The 23,063-nt window shown below is 30.8% G+C and overlaps 2 protein-coding genes across 2 annotated transcripts; one reads left to right on the top strand and one right to left on the bottom strand.

The window, feature by feature from the left end:
• Window positions 1-10,117: 10,117 nt before the first annotated feature.
• HELRODRAFT_110155 (hypothetical protein) lies at window positions 10,118-17,649 on the top strand. The gene is made up of 12 exons (XM_009015292.1): window positions 10,118-10,180; window positions 10,348-10,500; window positions 10,649-10,805; window positions 10,946-11,007; window positions 11,454-11,552; window positions 11,747-11,836; window positions 14,624-14,695; window positions 14,991-15,008; window positions 16,227-16,262; window positions 16,448-16,501; window positions 16,625-16,714; window positions 17,064-17,649. The coding sequence occupies exons 3-12, from the start codon at window positions 10,676-10,678 to the stop codon at window positions 17,097-17,099; spliced, it is 687 nt and encodes a 228-aa protein (XP_009013540.1). The 5' UTR covers window positions 10,118-10,180; window positions 10,348-10,500; window positions 10,649-10,675; the 3' UTR covers window positions 17,100-17,649.
• Window positions 17,650-19,487: 1,838 nt separating this feature from the next.
• HELRODRAFT_169488 (hypothetical protein) lies at window positions 19,488-22,473 on the bottom strand (the record flags this gene model as incomplete). The annotated part of the gene is made up of 5 exons (XM_009015291.1): window positions 19,488-20,383; window positions 20,725-20,822; window positions 20,963-21,137; window positions 21,470-21,679; window positions 22,407-22,473. The coding sequence occupies 5 exons, from the start codon at window positions 22,471-22,473 to the stop codon at window positions 19,488-19,490; spliced, it is 1,446 nt and encodes a 481-aa protein (XP_009013539.1).
• Window positions 22,474-23,063: the final 590 nt, after the last annotated feature.

The raw sequence follows: 23,063 nt of genomic DNA, 5'->3' as shown, positions 1-23,063 counted from the left end.
GCGTAGATACGTGTAGTGTAGTGTAAAGCCGATAAGGCACCCCTCTGTAACTCGGCGTTACATGCAAAACGTGGGTGAAAAAATTTGCATGGCAGGCATCAATATAAACAAACATCAACCGACTATCAATGCATGTGCACATGTGCAGATGATAACATGGTGTTAGAAACAAGTTGAACCTCATCTGTCTGCTTCAAGATGTTCGTAATAAAAACTTTTTTTTGCTTTAATGGTTCTGATGGTTTGATTCGTTTCAAAACAAATACCGTGATTGAAATTATTGTGATTGCTAACAAGACAAATACAATCAAAGACACATTCCAAGAACAACATTCAAATACAAACATAAACATACAAATACAACAGCGTCCACATGCAAACAAACACAAACAAAAACATATGCAAACATATCCACACAACATCCACACCAAACACAAAACACAAACAGGAAGAAACATACAAAGGTGTATATTAGGAAGAACTGCACTCGCATTTATTCATGGACCGACAAATACAAAGTCGCAAAAACAAGCAAGAAATACGTAAGCATAATTGGAAACAAACCTTTTTATAAACAACCATCATTCAATCAGCATCACAAACAGCAGAGCGATCTGAAGTGAAACATGCAGTGACATAAACAAACACAAATTAAACACATAAAAACAAATACAAACACATACACTTAAATAAATTCACACCCACAAAACATACACACTTTAACAGATACAAACAAACTTAAACACACACACAAACATACTCAAACAAACAGAACTTTCAAAATAACTAAAAAATTTCCACGAAAGATATTGTTTGATTTTTCGCTAACCCAGAAGAATGCGTGCCTGTAGGCGAGCTCAAATAAACACAGGCTGTCAAACAAAAATGCATACACGTGTGTTTCTTCATAAACTCGTGTGTTTCTGCCACCTATAAGATGGAAAACAATTTTGCAATTGCAATATACTTCTATAAAATCCATAAATAATTTATTGAATAATTAAATTACAAAATAAATTAATTAGTGGAAAATATTTTAATTATGTATGTTTATATGTATGAAGGAGACCATATTTAGCACGGCATTCTATTAATTCTAAAAAAATAAAAAATGTTTGGCATTAATTTGTTAGTATTTTAACTTTTCGATATTTCTCGCTAAGATTTTCGAATAATTATCAAATTTCATTAAAATTTAAAAGAACTATGTTAAGAATTAAAATTCATTGTGAAGATTATTATTCTCATTTCTTATTTCGATTTTCAACAAATCATCTTCATGTGTATGTGTGTGGAACATTTCAACAATTAAGTCATCAGTGTTTCCATTTAACATAGGGTCGGTATACTCATTCATTCATACATGGTTCTTTAAAAATTCGTATGTGTGTGTGTGTGTGTGCCTGTGTGTGTTTGTTTATGTGCGTTTATGTGTGTACCTGCATATTTGTATGTTTGTTAATGTGATGTGTTTGCTTATATGTGTGTATGTTTATGTGTGTTTATGTGGCTACGTGACACGTTTGTACATGGGATGAGTTTCTTTATGTGTGAGTATGTTTACATGTATGTAACAAAATCATTTTACGGTCGTTATTGTCGATGAAATTATGTCAATGTAAGCAACTTGATGTTATCTTTGTTATTGTTATTGCTGTGTTATTTTTATTACTCTCATCATCGTCATCGTCGTCATCATCTTTGTAGATATATATTTTTCTTCTTCTTCCGTTAATTTGTCGTTTTTCCATCAAAATAAAAACACCAACGCAGGCACATTATCGCAGCTGTTATGTTACTAAGAGGCGCAAATGTATTTTATAACATACAATATTTAATTTTTATAAAATGTTTATTATAAGTTTTGACGTAAATTTAAAGAATATTAATAATAATAAAATTTAAAAATAATAATAAAAAAATTATAAAATTAGCTGAAGTCTAAAAAACAATGACTTCAAAAAATCCTTGAAAAACAGATAGATAATAAATAAAAATTCGCGATAAAACGAGGTTGAAATTATGATTTCTATGTTTGTCTTTCTTACTGTGTGTTTGTTGTGTATATTATGCATTTGTATGTCTGTGTATATATATATATATATATGTGTGTGTGTGTGTGTGTGTGTGTGTGTGTGTGGTGCGTACACATTCACACATACACAAATACGCACGCACACATATGCTGGCGCGCACACACTCATTTGCACTTTTAACATTTTCAAAATCATCAATGTCATTTCTCAATAACGCAAAGAGATTGAAAAGAAGTTTCCCAATAAAGATAATTTACAAAATTGGTTGCAACCCAAACTAACAGAATAAATATCCCAGGACCAAACCCAACATCGTCACTACGACTTCAGCGAGTTTTATAATTTTTGCTACGTTTTAACTATAATCAACCAAAACCCAGCAAAACGTAAGAAATCTCACCCTAATTGAAACTGATTGTTCGACTGTTGCATTCCATCTCTAAATGTGGCTTCAGAGTTGCTGAAAAGTTTATCTAGTACATTGCGCTTAATAAACTTTTGTATTTGTATGTAGTACAAAGTTTTGCACATTGTTAATTAGTCCGATTCGTTTAATAGTACAGTTTTGTTTTTTTAGTTATCTGAGTTAAATCAGTTAAATTAATGATTGATTTTTGAGATAAATTTACAAAATCTAACATATTTTTCATCTAACTTCAAATAGATATATGCAATATAAATTTCAAATATTAATAAAAAAAACTGGCATTGATAAAAAAAACAAATAGTTGTGATGGTGAGTTAATAGATGTTTCATTGACCACAGAGTCTTCACAGCAAGTCACGTGTTTTGTTCACTCTTCGATATTATTTAATTCTTTGGTGTAACGTTAACCGACATCACCTTCATTGGTGCTTACAATCAACATCATTGTTGTTAGGTTCGTTCATAAATAAAGAAAATGTAAGCGTAAAGTAGCTAATGAAGTGATGAAATGTTCGTTCCTGTCTGCCTGGGCTCATTAATTTCGATTTGTTTATGTGTTTGTGTGGGTGTATGTTTGTGTTTGTATATATTTTTGCTTGTAGGTGTGTTTATTTCATATAGAATTGGCTCATGGCTGGATTTAAAAATTATACAACGAACTGAATAAAAGTAGACACAGAAAGAGCTAAAACGCAACTATTTTAAAAATCCCATCAAAAATATATTTGTCTCCAAATTATTTTTCTCCAAAGTTGTAACGTATTTGAATTAATTAACAGGCTAAACTTGGACTCGTGATGCAACCTCGACAACGAGCGACATGATATCATTGCAAACAAATCGCACCCAGAGACATCAACTTTCCAATAAAATCAATAAATAGAGAAGTAATAAGCAGCCAAGAAAGATGGTAGGTAGGCCCGTTGGATGTGTCGACATCTGATTGCATCAAATAAGGAGAACCTCTCCATCCAAGTCACACGTGATGATAAATAACTGGAATGATTAATAACTTGTTTTTCTCTTCCTTCATTCCATTATTATCTCTCTATTTATATCTCTCTCTTACCTTACTTCTTTTTCTCTTTCTCTCTCTCTCTCTCCCGTCTCTCCCGACAGATTAAAGATGCAGCGGCTGATACAAATAATAAATTAAAAATGTTTTGATAAGAATTATCAGCTCCTCTCCAAGAGAAAAAAATTATGAATTGCGGCTGGAAAGCAAGAAAATATAATAATAACAATAATAATAACAATAACATTAACAATAATAAAAATAATAATAATAGTAACGGAGTTTATCTGTGATATAAATCTCAGCAAAATGAACCCAAAAGAACATAACAAACATATAAACAAACTAATTAATAAAAAGCGAATACTGAAAAAATATTTATAAACAAATGAAAACGTAAAATTGTAACAATGATTATTATGCATAAAAGTTAAGGTGTGGAAATAACAATAGGTTTTTATGGGAAAGCAATCAACGTATCTAAAAATATATCTTAAGCATTCAGACAAACATAAACATAAAAAGATATACTAACACATACAAACATTCAAAGATATATGCAAAACATGCAAAGATATACTAGCATATACCAAGATACAAAAATACTGACATATACAAAGGTACAAAAGTATACTAACACATACAAACATGCAAAAATATTTACTAACATTTATTTCTTCTATAAAACGAATCTTTCAACTGAAAAAAATTCAATTAATAGGAAGAAATTTTCTCTTTTTTGATTTTCTTGAATATTTTTTATTAGGCCAGTCACGCTGTAAACACCAACAAAAGCCTGCTATCACGCTTGTGTTCCATCTGCCTTGATATCCGCCCTCTAATGTTTTAATATCTGGTAGAAACGTTCTCCTTGTTCTTCACTCATGGCTCCGAAGTTTGATAGGAAGTCATTTGTGTGGCTACAAAGAAAATGCAATTTTACACCCACGTTTGCCCCCACTATTGAAAATTTATCAACAAATTCTTCACATAGCATTTATGCAGATTACATTCTGAGCATTTAGTTTCTGTATTGTTAATTTTTCATGACATTTCCAGAGCAGTTTGCTTTAACGTTAGAATGTTAATATCGATTAGTTCCCTTCATTTCGTGCAAAAAGTAGACGTGACTGATAGAAATGGATATGATATTTGGAATCAGCACACCGAAATACATAAAAGTCACAAGTTATATTACAGTCATGCATGCATGATTATGATTTTTCATGCTTCTGCATGTTGGTACATGTACACATTCCTACAATTCATTTGTTTTTCATCTCTACAATTGTTTATTTATATTTCCACATCTTGTTCCTTCATGCCTTCATTAAATTGCTCCAACTTTCATTCTTGGCAGTTTTAAAATTTCTTTCGTTAAATGTGATTCACAGTGTTTAGATAATAAGCATTGTTATCGTACGGATAAAATTTTTATTAATTTTCATATTGCAATAATAAAATCACTATGGCTGCAAGCACGCACACATATGCACACATCACATACTGACACACACACACGCATATATATATATATATATATATATATATATATATATATATATACACACGTATGAACACACACACACACAAGTAAGCATATACATCTATAATCACACCACACATTCGCACACAAACCCACACACGCATTCAATGCAATATAATGATGTTTCAATACAATATAATGATGTTTCAATACAATATAATGATGTTTATGACTAACTACCATAAAGCAATCAACCCAAAGGATAACTTACGCGTATAACTACGTGTGAGTTTTTTTTAACTTGTGTGCATCTTTGACAAACCATCGTTGTTAATTGGTTGATCGCATTTTAACGTTTTATTTCATTCTTATTTACCATACTTGTTTTAACTGTTATTAGTATGTGCGCACTACATATAGAATGTATCATTTTCCCACATTTAACACGTTCGTACTCAAATTACATTTGAGATAATTTCCGCCTGCCCTCTCTCTTCCATTGCTCGATGTTTCAATCACGCTTCCTCATACATTTGTTTCAATCATTCCTCTCATTCATTCACTGCATGTACACGTTTTAAATTCCTCGAAAAATGTGTTCGTTCGTTTGTTTGTTCGTTCGTTTGTTCGTTCGTTTGTTTAAGGATCAGATTGAGGTGTTGAATGCAACGCAAAGGATAATATATAAGAACTGAAATGCTCGTAATGGCTATTGTGGATTGATGGTCATGCATGCGCTTCATTGAAAACACTGAATGATTTAAACTGTCTAGCCGTCTTATTAATTACTGTGGTTGAAAGTTGACTGGTTGAAAGTTGTTTGGTTGAAATCATCTAAAAATATTATTGATCAACTACTTGAAAATGTGTACCTCCTGGCTGTCATTCAACTGTTTTTTAACCAATTCATCAAACTACAGTTCGCAATTATACAATCTTAATTTCAAACTTTTGCTATTTCTCGTTATCAAATAAACAAACATTGCAATATTAATGCAGTCTATTGTGTGAAACGTTGCTTCTCATTGATCAATTAGTTCCCCATACTTATAATTACATCTGATTTAAAACCACAAAATTACCACAATATAATATTATGATAATATATTAAACTAAACAAATGGTTTTGAAGGCTAATTAATGTTAATGGTCACTTATTAATCAAATCCAAACAGGACCGCCTGGTTTGTCCGTCAAAGGAGAGAAGGTTTGATTAAATTTTAAAATATAAAATGATCAATTAAAATTTATTATATTGGATTAAAAAATTTAGAATAAACTTTTAAGTTAGAAGTTTTAAAATAATTAATCGCATTCAAATTAAAGTTTACAAATTAAAAAAATTAAACAATAATTTTATATATTTTAATTAAATAACACCTTCTTTATTACTTAAAAATAATAATATAACTTCCAGGGAGATCCAGGGACTGCCACAGGAGAGCCTGGTCCACCCGTTAGTATGCTTGAATAGTTGGCTCAGAACCTCTCAAGTGATAGATAAGTAATTAGAAAAGGGGATAGAAACTTTCTGAAAAAAAAGACCAAAAAGAATGAAAAAGCAGATTTAGCATAAGAGTGTTTAGCAAGAGGAGAACGAGAAGACGATCTTAAACTGGGGCGTGTCGGTTCAATTAATATATCTGATAAGTACTTAGGAAATAATTTAGATTGAGACTTATAAATTAATGGGCAAATTTTAATGATTATTCTATATTTTATAGGTAGCTAGTTTAATCAGGAAGACCATAGTAGAGCGAGTTACAACAATCAATCCTAGATATTTATTCAATAATTTTAATTATTTAAAAAGGCCACCACATATCGTCATTATTTTCCCGTCATGTTACTAATACAAAACAATAGAGTGATAAATAAGACGCATCACATCTGGCACATCTGCTGAAGCCACCGGATTTACACGCGTTACACGTCTGCTTGTTGTTTCTATCTTCAAAAAGTATTAGAGGGAAAGTTTTATGAAAAAATAAATTTATTAAATCAAATTACGTTAATTTATTAAAAAAATTATTTCTTGAACAATGCTTGCAGGGACCCAAAGGAAACCGTGGATACCCTGGTTTTCCAGTTAGTGAGATGGTGGCTTGGAATGATGATAGTGTTGACGATGATGTTGACGATGATGATGACAATGATAACGATGATGATAACGATGACGATTTGATAATGTAGCAAATAAGAAGTAATGCTGGTGACAAATCAGGCGATGATGGTGGTCCTGATTATGATGTCAATGTTGGTGATTTATGCTGATAATGATGGAGATGATGACAATATCGATGATGAGGAGGATGATATTAAGGATGATGTCAATGATGAAGTTTGATGAGGAATATTAATTATTTATTCACCGTCTTGGTGGTTGATTGTAATTATAATTTATAAAAAAGTGAATTAACAGCGGATAAAATCGGCAATTATTATTAACAGTGTCATTTTTGTAAACATCGGATAAAAAATATTTCTAAAAAGTTTATTAGAAATGTTTCAAAAACTTTTGTAAAGGCTTTACAGAAATTGAGCATTGAAAAATATGCTGACTTATGCTCATTTATTTCTAATGATGGAATAACATTGAAGTTTTGAAGTTGATTTTCTTCAAATTTATATGAATATTGATGGATATATTTTAAATTTTCAAGTTAATAATAGTTGTGAAAATATTTGAAACTGACAATATTGAATAGATTATAACCAATTTCCAGAAGCTAAACAATCCTATTCTGTAAATTTCTGTTGGAATTTTTTCCCAACTTGTTAATTGAATTGAAATTGAAGGATAATTTTGAAACTTTCTACCAAAATGTAGGGACCGATAGGATTGGATGGAGCAAGAGGAATTCAGGTTTGATACATTTTAATTTTTAGCATTCATTTCGAAAAAGCTGCCACTTAAAATTTTTCAGTCTTATTTTTATAAATCGAATTCATAATGAGCGCTAAACTTCTGTTAACTGGAAGAATTGATCTATTATACAATAATTAAGTAATTAATAATTAAATTAATGCTTAAATTAGGGATGTGCGGTTCAACAGTACTTAAATGTTTGTTTGTAGGTATATTTATATATATTGTATATATATATTTATATATTTAAATATATTTATTTACATATATATATATTTATTTATTTATATATTTTTTAACTGTTATCTTGCAGACAAAATTTTATTTTTATATGAATAAGGTTATTTTTAAAATAAATATTTAAAAAAATAAGCCTATAACATTAATTGTAATAAATATAGCAGCAAAGTTTTTTATTATAAAAAATGCAAGAATTTTTTTGACAACATCAGTAATTATTTTTAACTCATCACTCCTTACTTTCATTGTCACAACCGCTATTTGAGTTATTAGTGCAGTAATAAATATTATTTTTAATCAATTTTTTATCAATTTTTACAAAACTATTATCTAGCATTAACACAGACTTTCGTACGTTATTATTGTTTATTTGTTTGTGGTTTATTATTGTTCCTACAATGAATTAATGTGCACGTTTATTACAACTTTTTTATGACAGAAGCAGAACTGAATAAAAACATGAAAATGTTTACTGCTCTGTTGATTCGATAAATGATCGTACATAAACATTATCGAGAATCTTTCATCTAGCTTTTTTTCCTGTGAACTTATTTCTCCACGACGATCAAAATGATTCTTTCCAGTTATTACCTGCCTATCGGTCGGAGTGGATAATTCATTTCGTAATATAAAGTGATTGCTATAAAAAGAACTGTTGTAGACTTAAAGTAAATGTTTGTTGCTGCAACTTCAATATGTACTTAAATACGCAAAAAGTTTTGTGTGTAACAAAATGTTATACATTAGTTATTGTTTTAATTTATAACTAATTTTACTTATGTCACGTCTATTACTTATATATTTCAATACACGCTGATCCCTGACTTGATAAACACATGCTGATATGTGCACTGGCACATATACACCAACACAATTCATAGACATCAATAAACAAACACTTACATATACAAATACACACAGACACACACGCACACGCAGAGGTATAAACACAATACCTAACAGGTAGAACGAGACAAAATACATTGAAAAGTAGCGTGCTTTATGGTCATATATAACGAGATAGCCTTAATTAACTTAGTTCAATACGTTGTATGAATTTTTTCTTTTTTATTAACAAGGGTCCCATGGGGAAGAAAGGCGAAAAAGGAGATAGGGTCTGACAAAGTTTTATTTGTTTTGTACTGTGTTTCTTGAACATTAATTTTGTGTTTTTGTGATTGAAAATTTTCAGTTTTTACTGATTTAAGGAAAATTTGTTGGCGTGTGTTATCATGTTTATATTTGTTGTTAAATAATCATTTTGTTTTCCTTAATTTGCGATCTTGAAAAAAATTAATTCATTGAAAAATTGAAAAGAAAAATCCAGACGATGATGCCGTACGGCCCGAATACCGACGACATGCATATTAACATTTCAATCGATTGCTATCTCTATTTTATAACTGCATTTTAAAAAAACATTTAACAATGTAGCACTTGAAACTCTTGAATGACCTCACAAAAAAACCTCACAAAACCTTCTCACCACAGGGATCCCTCGACAAGACGGTCTACAACGAAGTGTTGGGTGACGACGGTACAGTCAGCAACATCCATTTCACAACGAAGGTATATAAAAATACATGTTACGGTGTCTATCATTTATTGATCATCTATGATGATATTTTGCATCTGTAAGCGAGTAAACAATTTTTACGGTAACTAACACAACAAAATGTCTTTGTATTGATTGTATGCAACCATCGAATCATCACGTAAAACTGCTTCAAACATTATTTATTAAGCCCGGCAAACGATCAATCAAACTGCACGACGACAAGATCGGATACTCAGAAATGATGAAAATTAAGGTCCAGTTAAGAATATTCATTTAATTAAGTTCAAAATTTATTGAAGCCAATTTTTTTTGAGAAAAATATTGCATACTCCTCAAAAGTCTGAAACAAGAATCAATGGTAGAATTTTGTGAAACTAAAAAATTATTCTTGCAGGGAGTTAAATACCAAGTCATCGTATTGAAAGTAAGTTTTAGTTTTGCATTGAAAAGTAATTCAGCAACTTTTTTCATTTGTTTGAAATTTTTTTAAAGGGAGAGCCAGGGATTCCCGGTAAAAAAGGAAAAGCAGGTCAACCTGGAGTTGACGGGGTGAATGGATTACTGGGACCACAAGTGAGCATTATATATATATATATATATATATATATAATGCTCATATATATATAATATATTATATATATATAATATATATATATATATATATATATATACGTAAAAAGTAATCAAATCAACGTTAGCTTATAAAAATTAATTAGGGACCTCCAGGTACAACAGGAACACCAGGATTGCCAGGTAATCCTGGAAAACAAGGACCAAAAGGTGAAAAAGGTGACCAGGGTATTGAAGGTCCTGTGGGAATTCCTGGTTTTCCGGGAGAACCAGGATCATCTTCAGAATGCCACACATGCGTAAATTTCCTTAAATTTAACTTTTTTTTATTTTGCCAATATATACTGAAACAATGCCAATATATACTGAAACAATTAACCGAAATTTAAGGTTTTAAACGAAACACAGTTGGAATTATTGAGAGGTCCTCAAGGTTTACCTGGTGAGAGAGGAGACCCTGGTTATCCTGGTAAAATGGGTTTTCAAGGAGACCCTGGATTTCCTGGAGAACCTGGTCTTAAAGGAGACAAAGGTGACGTTGGTAATCAAGGAATTCCTGGTCCTCAAGGAATTGAAGGTCTTCCAGGAATGCCAGGAGAACCTGGTTTAGTTGGAAAAAGGGTTAAACTCAATTTTCTCAATTTTCTTTACAAATTTTTGTTTTAAAGTCATTATCTTTTGTTTAGGGTGCAAAAGGGGAAAAAGGTGATGTTGGACGAATATCGGGAATGTTGCAAGATGGAGCAACAGGATTTATTGAGGGGTCACCAGGTCCACCCGGTCCACCAGGTCCTCCTGGAAGAAAAGTTTGTCAAAAAAACAACCTTTCAAGCCAATGTCTACTGATGCATACCATGTTCACGTTTTACACAGGGAGAGATTGGTCTACCCGGTTTAACGGGACTTCAAGGGGAAAAAGGTGATAAGGGCAATTTGGGAAAGAGAGGCAAAAAGGTTAAGAATAAATTGTTCCATTATTTCAAAATTTAAAAAATTATATTTAATAACTTCATTTTTTTAATGTATTAAAATCAGTATATAATCAATATATAAAATTAATAACAGTTTTTTGTTTATTTTAAAAATTAAATGAATGGAAGTTTTTCCATTAATTACTCACTTGAGCAGATAGAAATGTTTTATAAAACAAACAATTTTGACATCGATCAAGACATTTATAAAAAATTTTAACTATTATTCTAATAAATTTAATTTGTGCAAAATAATTGATCAATGCCAAATTGAACTGTAGGGTTCCATAGGACCCATGGGCTATCAAGGTTCCATGGGCCCGCCAGGAGAAGTAGGAATGAAAGGGAATAAAGGAGATATGGGAATTCCAGGAGAACAGGTAAATATTTACATTCAAATATATTTATAGTTTGGAAAAAGTTTGAAATTTTTAATTTGGACAGGGAATAGATGGATTACCTGGAATCAATGGAAAAGATGGAGAAAATGGAAAAGAAGGGCCGATGGTGCAAAGAAATTTGTAAAATTTTCAAATTACTTGAAAAAATTTTTAAATATTATTTAATTATCAAGGGCATTCAAGGGCAAAAAGGCGAACCAGGTGATCACGGTCCTCAAGGAAGGGATGGCCAAGCTGGAATCCCTGGAGAACCTGGTCTACCTGTACGTTTTTCACTTACTTATTTGTTTATTCATTTATTTCCTTATTTATTTATTCATTTATTTTTATTCATAATAATTCTACAGTTTTTGTTTAATATTTTTTTGAAGGGGCAATGTGCGGAAATCTATCACGACAATCTCAATTTCGTGAAAATGGTAACGTTAGTTAGATTCAAAACTTAGATTCGTTTTTTCTATTAATTATTACATTGAATTTATTTAATTTAAAAAAAAATGTAACTGACCTGTTAGATTCCTGGACCTCAAGGGCCTATAGGACCAAGTGTGAGTTGCTAAATGAACCGATTAGGGGGAAAATTAATTACTAATTCTAAATACAATTTTTTAAATTTTATAGGGTCCTCAAGGACTGCCTGGCTCAAAGGTGAAATGATATAAATTATTGTTTTAGATAAATGTGTATACCAAGTTAGTTTCAAAAAAATGGAAATGTTGAAGTTTGTATAAGATAAAAAATTATACTGCAGGGCGACCGAGGATGGCCTGGAAACAAAGGAGAAGCAGTTAGTTGCTTGTTACTTTCTAATCATTTCAGTTTTATCATTCAATTTTAATTGCCAACCTACACGCACTCACAACATATGATGTGGAGTGTTTCTAATTTGTAACTCATCTGTCTACGGACACTGTCCCTTGCGAATTCAAGACAGCTCTGTTGCCGTCGGGCTTTTGAAATAGCCATATTTTGATTATTGCTAACGTCATTGTTATTAATCTTTTTACTTTTATTCTTCACTTTAACATACATAACTTGTTTTATCTGATAAATACATTAGAAAAAAAATACAATGGATGTCTGTGTCTAACCTCATTACCTAACAAATTACGATAGGGCGCGAACTAATAATGCAACGTACTTCATGATTCTAATTTGACTGTTTCTCTAGTTGAATTTTGATAAACATTCAACGGGATGCTAGTAATTACTGATTTTATTAGAAAGTTTAAAGCTTTTAGTCAAAGTGTTTTTTTCGTTTTATAGATTTTTGTTATTTGAAATGAAGATCATGGAACTTTAATCGCAAAACGGAGAAGTTTAGACGCCACACATTTTTTTATATTTTATACGACGAATATTCATATGGTAGATGAATTTCGAATGTGACTATGCCATGAAGCAAACGCTGCCCAGTCAACGTTAAATTCTAATGCTATAGTTCAATTTTTATATCAAAGTTATATGAATGAAGTAGGCACAAACAATTCATCTTAAAATTAATTAAATATTGTTAAAAATCATCAAAAACATTGTCTGTGTGGTTGTTGTGATTGATCCAAACAATTGAAAAACTGATTTTGTGCGTTTAAAAATTATCCACAAATTTCAAAAGTTACACATTTCCTTACAAATTTCTTACGCGAATTTGAAACATGAACAATTGGCAAAAGAAATCTTTAAAACTTTTTAACTTCATAAAACTTTTTAAAATAATGAGGATTATTTATTTATATAATATTTTATTGAATTATCGGTTTTTCTTTTATCGAATGGTGAGCAAAAAATTAAGGAAGTGGCTTAATCATTTCAATAAATTGTATTAAAAGTAGAGTAACATTATTTCAATATTTGTAAGGTAACATTAAAATATGATTATTAAGCTTGTTTAAGATAATGCTGTGTTTTTTTCAGAAATTAATTAAAATTTTTTCAGGGTTTGCAAGGTCAAAAAGGAGAAAAAGGAAATCTAGGCAATACTGTGAGTTCTTCAAATTCATTTCATGAACATTTGCCAGAATTATATTTTTATATGTAGTCCAGCTAACGTTCGCGTTAAGCATCTACTCTCACTCTAACCATAAATCTTTGTTCTTATAATAAATTTTCTGAAAATATTGAAAAGTTTGAAATTTTTTTATAAACGATTGATGTGCTATTCTGAAACAAGCTGTAAAAACAATTTAGTTGAATTTATCTGTTGAATGAAAACAAAAAGGGTGATAAGGGATCGGTCGGTGAGCCGGGCAAAGCAAGTCTTACAGCAGTAAGTCGATATTAACATGAAACCAATTAACACGTCATGCTGCATACGTATTTTTAGTTTTAAAGATATAACAGCTTTTTAGATTATTTTTGTATTGTAGACGTAACATCAAACTTTTGAAACTGCATAGTGTAGGTATATTTAGCTTTTCGATTTTGTGTAGCATCAAATAAAGCGCGTTCAATTTCATTATTTTAACAGTTATGCGTCTTATAAATTTAGATAGTGGCTTTATTCAAGTGCAAAAGGTTTAATACCGTAAAATTATTTTATAACATTTTCTTAATGTTTGTATAACAAGAGTTTTTAGTAGCAAGTTTAATTTAACAAATTTTTTGTACTCACCTAACTTTGCTTCTAATGCATTTTATTCAATGGAACATTAAATCCTCTAAATTGGCTTGTTCACACTTCATTCAACTGTTGCTGACATGAACGATGATTGTAATGTAACAATAACAACGATTGTAGTAATGATGATTTTATTGCTGTTAAAAATAACAAACAACCAAACAAATTTTTTTCTACTGATGATATTTAACATCTTCCTTGACGAATATTACAATCCTTACAAGGCCCTCAAGTGATGCCACTAAAATCTTTCACGCAGGCTATGTGTAATAATATCAATAATAATAGCATGTGTTTGTTGGAACGAAGGAGTAAATCTGGAGAACCTACAAATGTCGTGTTGAAACCGTGATCATAGATTTAATAGAATTTTCAATTTTTAATTATTAATCATTAATAATAAAATTTAAGCAAAATTTGAATTTAATTGGAGGGTCGAAACGGCACCCCTGGTGAAAAAGGTTCTCAAGGAACAAAAGGAGACATGGGACCAATCGGAGCAAGGGTGTGTGTGTTTGTTTTATATTTCTGCGTTTATATGCCACTGTTTGTATGTGTGTGTTTGTATGTGTGTATTTGGATTTGTCAGTGTGTCTGTGCGAGTGTAATTGTGTTTGTGTGTTTATATACGTTTGTTTGTATGTGTGTGTGTTTTGTTGTATGTGTGTGTATGTGTGTGTGCCTGTGCACATGCAAATGCGTGTATTTCCTGTGTCTTTTTAATTTCGTATCGGTTAAGTTTAGTGTTATTATCATTATCGCTATTGTAAATGTTGCCACTGAAATTTTACTTCATTCAGGGCCCGCGTGGATTCATGGTTAGAATTTTTTAATTATTAGAAATAAATGGGTTAAATAGATCGCTGTTATTTAGCTATAAAAAAATGGTTTAGCATAAACAATACACATAAACATAAACAATACACATAAATAATACACATAATCATAAACAATACACATAAACAATACACATAAACATAAACAATACACATAAACAATACACATAAACATAAACAATACACATAAACATAAACAATACACATAAACATAAACATAAACAATACACATAAACATAAATAATACACATAAACAATACACATAAACAATACACATAAACATATACAATACACATAAATAATACACATAATCATAAACAATACACATAAACAATACACATAAACATAAACAATACACATAAACATAAACAATACACATAAACATAAACAATACACATAAACAATACACATAAACAATACACATAAACAATACACATAAACATATACAATACACATAAACAATACACATAAACATAAAAATAAACCATACACATAACTAATTGGCTGTTAACGATGACATTAATAAGTATTCTGAGTTTTTTTTATGAAGTTTTTACTGAATTACGACTTATGCGGCGCTTAACTGATGAAGCTTCGAAAAGATTTCGTAATTTGTGCTGCATACATACAATATACATACTATATCTATATGCACGGTTTCAAAAGCACAATGATTAATTGGACACAATATATTGAGACGGTATTTGTATTTTGTAGAAATAGAGCTGTGATGATCAATATTTTGAATTCAACGTTGAATAGAGTATAATATATTTATAAGTTTATTACACGATTTTAGTCAAAATCGATAAAAATAGTAGTTCCCTTTTATTTTATGTAAAATAAATGGGTCATCAGCACAATGTGATTCTATTTTATATCGTTGAAGTCGTCGCTGAGTTTTTATCGCGGGAAGTTCATTTCATGATTTTAAAATTTGGACTTTTATAAATGTATCTACTCTTTAATTAATTCCGCACAATGATGAAAATGACAACATTAGCAGTATTTGCTTGCAATAAGGCCCGGCATTCAACAACAGTCTGTTGGGAAGTTTTTGGAACGTTTGTGTTTCAGTCATCTTGTCTTCTTATCTCACTGAATGTAAAAGAAATAACGAAACAATGTATTAATTAATTAATTAATTAATTAATTAATTGATTATATATAATAAAATTAATATTCTTGTGAACCACGCAGGGACAGCCAGGTTTCAAAGGAGAAAAAGGAGACAGAGTGAGCTTCCAACTTTTACGTTGTTTTATTTTTGTGGCTTGTATTTCTTGTATGCTTGTATTTCTGCTGCTTAGTGGAATAAGTACTAATTGGAATTATTTTTGTTGAGATTTCGTAGAATGAATTGCTTATAAAAAAAGTAATAACTTTACAGAATAATTAATTAGACAATTATTCCACGATAGGGTTCAAGAGGTCCAGACGGAAGGCAAGGAACTAAAGGTGAAAAAGGCAACCAGGTAACAGTTAAAACGTTGTTTTGATAAAAATCATTCGGTTGATAATTGAAATAACCCATTTTACTCGCTTTCACCGTTTTTTTCAATTTTGGTTAAAATATTTAATGTTTTAAAAATATTCAGGGAATTCCAGGTTTAGACGCCCCATGCCCGATCGGGATGGATGGTCTTCCTCTTCCGGGATGTGATTGGAAGATTGCAAACATTGAGCAGGTTGCTGCTTCATTCATAATTTTTGTTTGGTTAGAAAACTGGTTTCTTCATCGTTGCAGTAACAATGCAGCTAACGAATTTCCTACCCTTGGTTATTGACTCGTGCACTCTCATTTGGCTATCATTTGTTGCTGACGGCTGATGAGTCATTTAGTTATTTCCCATTAAAAAATTTCCCAAACAGACTCGCGCGCACGTCAAATTTGCGGCACATACACAATCTGCATATACAAACACACGTACTCACACACGCGCGTGCTCATAAGCGCACATACACAAAGTATCTATTTTAATGAATAAAGAGAAAAGAAACACAATATTTCATCTTTTCTAAAATAATTCTCGTCAGGTTAATGAAGACGACATGGACAACGAAATTCGTTGATCCTCCCAGTCCACTTTTGTTCATGTAGTTTTAATGTAACCTTTGTTCCATGTAAAAACTGGAAAATTGTTCAAAATTGCGATAATGGAAATTTTGTAAAATTTGTTGTTATTAATCGTTGAAGTTTCAAATTTTTCATTGGTAGACAACAAGATAACACGTCAAGTTGTACATTTCTCATTATATAACTTTTTATGGTGTAAACATTTAAACGTTTACATCAAGACAAGATCGTAATGCCATCTTAATAAGTTTGTAATTCTGGGTATTATTCAACGATAACATGCCTTACAATACTGAAAATTTATCTCTCTTTCTTTTTCTCTCTCACTCTCACTCGCGCTCTTTCCCTCTCTCTGTCTCTCTCTCTCCTATTTTTCTTTCTCTGTGTGTGTGTTTCTATTTTTCTTCTTTCTCGTGTATATTATGTTAGATTTCTTAAAACTTGTAAAAATATTTTCATAGGAATATTAAGCGTAGATGATACAATGAATGTCGTGGAATAATTCTTAAATGTTTCAAGGACATGAAACTCCACTCACAATTATTTATCAGCAACCAACTTCGCTGCTTTTGGTTATGTTCATCGTATAAATCTATTGGGAGCGTTTAATTCAATTTCGGTATGTACCTCTGTTTTTGAGTCTTATTTAACTGAATGTATTTATATTAAATATTATAGATGTGTTTATTTAAATGAATTGAAATATGCTTACTAATTACCGTTTAGATATAGATGACTGACAGGTATGGTATATATAATTTTTGTCCAACTAACTACTAAGTAAGATAACCTGAATTTGAATGATTTTTTGTCAAATTCGTAATGGAAGAAAAATGCGTTCATATGGCAATAACGCAACATACACTATCATCTAATTATTTCAATAGCGCACACACTATATATATATATATATATATATATATATATATATATATTTATTTATTTATTTATATATATATATACATTTAGTTATTTATTTTCATTTAATAATTTATTTATTTATTCATTTAATCATCTATTACAAATAAATGTATTCTGGTTTTTGCCTAGGAAGAATGTACCATTGTTATTTGTTGCTAAGTTGTCCATGCCCCACTTCACTGCAATTGATTCGTGACGTTGGTTTATAACTAGTAGTGCTAGGCATTATAGAAATTTTGGCTACTCGAGCGCTTCTGAACATTCATTGTGTGAGAGACGGGTGATCTATCTATGCTAACCGCGTTACTCCAATCAATCAGTCATCACCCCTCCAGAATTATATTCATTTTTATTTATTTATTTATTTGTTAATTATTTATTTCATTCATTTTTATGTTTGTTCACTTGTTTATTTATTTATACATTTATCTGTCTACATAGATATCAATTTTCAATATAATGTCTATTCATTCGTATTACACTATTTATGTGTATATATATATATACATATATTATATATATATATATGATACAGTAATATGCTTTGTATATTGATATATATATATATATATATATATATATATTTGATACAGTAATATGCTTTGTATATTGTATTGTTTATATTATAGATTGGACATCTTTACATAAGGTGTTCAATATTTTTTTTATTTACTTACTGTTCGTAAATTGTGTAAATGTACATATTCAATTTGTGGTGCTTCTACATATTTCGTCTTTGTGCCTTGTCCGTGCAATAAGTTCAGTGAAATTTTTACGGTCACGAAATTGTTTTAACGTTTGTCCAGCTGCAATGTACATCTTACTGTTAATATTTTTACTCTGCTCTTCATTTGCCACGAAACTTTCTTATATCGTTTTCATTAGTCCACAAAATTGTTATTTATTGTCTATTCATTAATGAATAATAAAAAAATAATAATGTTGTTGTTATAAATAAAAAAAAAATTCTTTTCGAAGTTCAAATTTTTCAAGTTCAAATATTAATATATTTACAGTAAATATTGATCAACCAATCAGTTGCCACCGAGCCTTCTAAAAAGGCCGTTTACAACAGGGCTCTGTACTGAGCTCCGTGTGTGGGCTCGTATTGAGGTCCGTTCTGAACCGGTAAGTGGTTTAACGAAACGAAACAAGAAAAAATAAGAGTCTTTCTAGAGTATTCTAAGCATATGGATCATGTTGATAAAGAGTTCGGTAATTAAAATTAGACATGGCGGGAGAAAGAGAAAGAGAGTTCAACTGAAATGAAGTAACGAGAATTTGAAGAAAAAAAAACTCAGTATCGATAAATATTAATGCAAACATAGTGTGAATAAATGACATTTAAAAACATTTGATAAAATTTAACCTCAATAAAATGTATGACATAATAAGATAAACAGGTTTTTAAAAAAGGACTCAGTGCCGATATTGAAAAAACGATACTAAATTGTTTATTTTGTTTATTTTTTTTCAAATATACGCAATTTCTTTAACACCATTTGTCGTTTCATTTTATTCTTTAAAATTTCAGAAATAGCCACACCTTCGTTTTGCGGGATCAGATGTTGCTGTTCCTTTTGCTGTGCGAATGAATCCTGTTCCCACTGGCCTGGAGCCATCAACTGATGCTTTGCTACATCGGAAACATTTTTCTCAGTGGATTTCGGAAACTTTGATTTTTTCAAATGTTTTTCTAGCTGCGATCTTTCCTGCTGCTTCAGATAATCATGCATAAAAAGGGATTCGTCTCGTGCTTTGCTACTATTTGGATGTTGTTCTTTAAAGTTTTTTTCAGTATTGAAACCTGAACTACTTTTTATGACGTCATCAATCATTCCGATTTTTAGTTTCGTCAATCTTTTAGGATTGAAGAATGCCGATTTGGATATTTTAGATATTTGTTCGTTTTCAAGCTTGTCTTCTTTACTGACACTTCCAAAATATTTGTGAGGTTGAAATTCAGCGAAGGACTTGGTAAATGATTTTGAAAAGGGTGTGTGCATGGGAGGTGCTAAATAATCAACAGATTTTTTTGAAATGAGTGGCGCATCAGTGAGACTGCTGCTGCAACATGGCTCCAAATCATCCAGCTTGTAATCTCTGTATATAGTTGACATCTTTCTTCTAATAGTTTCAGTGGTAACTTTCGAAACTTCAATTTTTTGCGGTTTCTTTTTTTTTCTGATGTCGAAACAGTTGATGTAGATTTTATAAGCACAAAATGCAACACACGATCCTCCGTAGCATAACGCAAACAATGGAAGGACTATGTACAACACTATGGGGTCGCTGGCAGAATCCAAAATATCGTTGCTGCTGCTATCCTGCTGCTGATCACCCGTCTGGTTGCCGCTATCTAGATTCATTCAAATCAATTGAATAAGTGAAATAATGCAAGCCGTTATTAATACAAATATCAATCAATAAATGCTGATGAAATAATAATTACTGTTTAAGAAGGGCAGTTGAAAACACACGTAAGGATATTTCTTATCACAAGAAGAAGACTGCCAGAGTTTCGATTTAACATTGATTATAACGCAATTCTCCTCTTGTAAATCATTTTGAATCCAATTAGTGTAATCTTTAAAAATAGACTTCATTTATAAAACTTTATATTAATGCAATGTAAATTATCAAAATGAATTAAACACTTTATAAAAGTTAAGAAATGTTTTTAGTTGAAACAATTCCAACCTGATGATGTAAGGTCATAATCTTTGAGATATGCATCCGTCCATTCCAGCGACTGACCAATGAGTCTCCTCTTCAAGCCAAGCCACACGAACAAACTACTGCAGTTTGTGTTAATACGTTTTAGTCCATTCTATTGCTCTATTTTTTAAAATCTAAAATTTATTCAACATAAAAAACATATTTTATTTTAAAAAAATATGATGTACTCAAATAATTAACTGTGTGAAAGTGCATTTACTTGTTGTATGAGTTTGCAGTAGCGTCCTGAACTGCTAACAGGAGAGCGCTTGTCTTGTCACTTGTATCCAACGATGGTATCTCACCGTTTGATATCACACAAGTCTTCCTGGCTTCATCAAATATTTTAGCATCGTTATAAAACTTGTATATTCTACTGTAGTTCAGCGTTTGGTCTGCAACATAAATAAATTCAAATAAAATACATTTTAATAAACAACTGTTTATAAATTTATTTCATTAGGCTGTTCAATTTTCACTTTCAAAATGATACAAATTTTTAACTTTATTGAAAATGGACAAAACAAGAATTTCTTACCGAGCGTGTAAAAGATATCGTTAGAGTTGAGTCCCCCGCAATAATCATTGTAACATGTTGTAATGCAAACTTGCAATCAACAAATTATTTTGCTTGTTATTAATTAGTATTACTTTTTTAATAAATTTTACGATGATAAATTTATCATAGGACCGTAACACCGGAGTAATTAACAGCAAAGTAGCTTACAGATAGACTTTCCTAATTGTCCATAAGTGGAGCCACATGAACAAGTAGCACCAAGCTGACCACCCGCGTACGGATAACCCTTGCTCTGACAACTGCCAATGCAGTTCTCAACTTTGAAATCCTTCTGGTACCAGGACATTCCTGAAAGATCACCGACGCCATCTCTGCTGGCCGTGTAACACCCCAGGTATTTGTACTTAGTATTATTTACTGTGGGTAGGTTCGTAGAAACAATTTATTTCATTGACATATTTTGAAATAAATATTCTAATAATTACTAGACATATCAATTATATATATATTCATTTGTTCATATATTTATTCAAATTTATAAAATATTGTAAATATATATATATATATATATATATATATATATATATATATATATTTGTGTGTGTTGTGTGTGGGGGGGGGTGTACATGTGGATCAGAAGAACGATGCCAATTGGCCACAAGGATCATGTCACAAACGCGGAAATCAGGTAAAAACAAGACAAATGAATATTAGTGATGTTATTAAGAAAAGGAGATTAAAGTGGGCAGGACAAATGATGAAGATGGAGAACACCTCAGAACAACTGAGAAAATCTAGAAGTATCAACCAGAGGGGAGAAGATTAAAAGGCAAACCTAAAACAAGATGGAACAAGTGTCTTAGTCTAGATTTTGAAAAATCTGGACTATCATTACACGGGAGAACTACTGGAAAAATTAGCGAGTAACACTAGAAGAGATTGCGGAAGACAGAAACGGACGGCGACAAGTCATTTGGCCACTTAGACTGGAGACAACCGACAGAGGAAATAAATAAAATATATATATATATATATATATATATATATATATATATATATATATATATATATATTCATTCATTTATTTATTCATGTTGTAATTTCATAAATTGATAAATAAATTTTGAGACAAAGACATATGAACCTTGAACAAACAGAACATGAAGTAGTATGACTCTGTATAGAAAACGCTTTCCTCTGAAAAATATCATTTCCGTTTGAAAGATGTTAAGCTCTGTAAATATATAAAAAAATGTTTCAAGAACGTTTATTTATTTAAAATTTTGTAAAATTCCTGTCATAATTGTCAAGATGGAACCGTCTTAGATTAACCGTTTATTTTTAAATGGGATTTTCTTCCTCGTTTCTTCAAAAAGAACATGGCAGTTACATACAGAACGTTCAGTTGCTAAGCGGCGACAACAGCTATTTCAATATGAAGTATGCTATGCATCGTATCAGTGCTGAGGAATGTTCATTCAGTCCGGTACAACAGTGCCCGCGCTTATGACTTTTGGCAACGTTTGCAATTTTTCATGTCACTTTTATACTTTTATCGAACCTCTGTTAGATACGATTGTTGTTCCCTTTTTCAAGTTAAACTGACACGATTACACACGCATATACGCAAAGTTATCCACAGACACACACACACACCACACACACACACACGCACACACCACACACACACAAATGTACGTGTGCAAAGATAATAAAAGAATGTCAGTAAATAATGCGTATCATTAACGATTTTATTGATTCGTTGCATTCAGTGGGGATCAATAAAAGGTATAAAGAGGTA

The sequence above is a fragment of the Helobdella robusta genome, assembly GCF_000326865.2.
Source record: "Helobdella robusta unplaced genomic scaffold HELROscaffold_15, whole genome shotgun sequence".
Taxonomy (NCBI): domain Eukaryota; kingdom Metazoa; phylum Annelida; class Clitellata; order Rhynchobdellida; family Glossiphoniidae; genus Helobdella; species Helobdella robusta.
The sequence above is the reverse complement of the archived record's forward strand: the minus strand, read 5'-3'. Positions and strand labels throughout refer to the sequence as shown.

Coding starts and splice junctions, on each gene's coding strand:
- HELRODRAFT_110155 (XM_009015292.1), top strand. CDS start 10,676: ATGGGTTTTCAAGGAGACCCTGGATTTCCTGGAGAACCTGGTCTTAAA. Junction 11,837..14,623: donor CTGGAGAACCTGGTCTACCT/GTACGTTTTTCA, acceptor ATTTAATTGGAG/GGTCGAAACGGCACCCCTGG. Junction 16,263..16,447: donor AAGGAGAAAAAGGAGACAGA/GTGAGCTTCCAA, acceptor ATTCCACGATAG/GGTTCAAGAGGTCCAGACGG.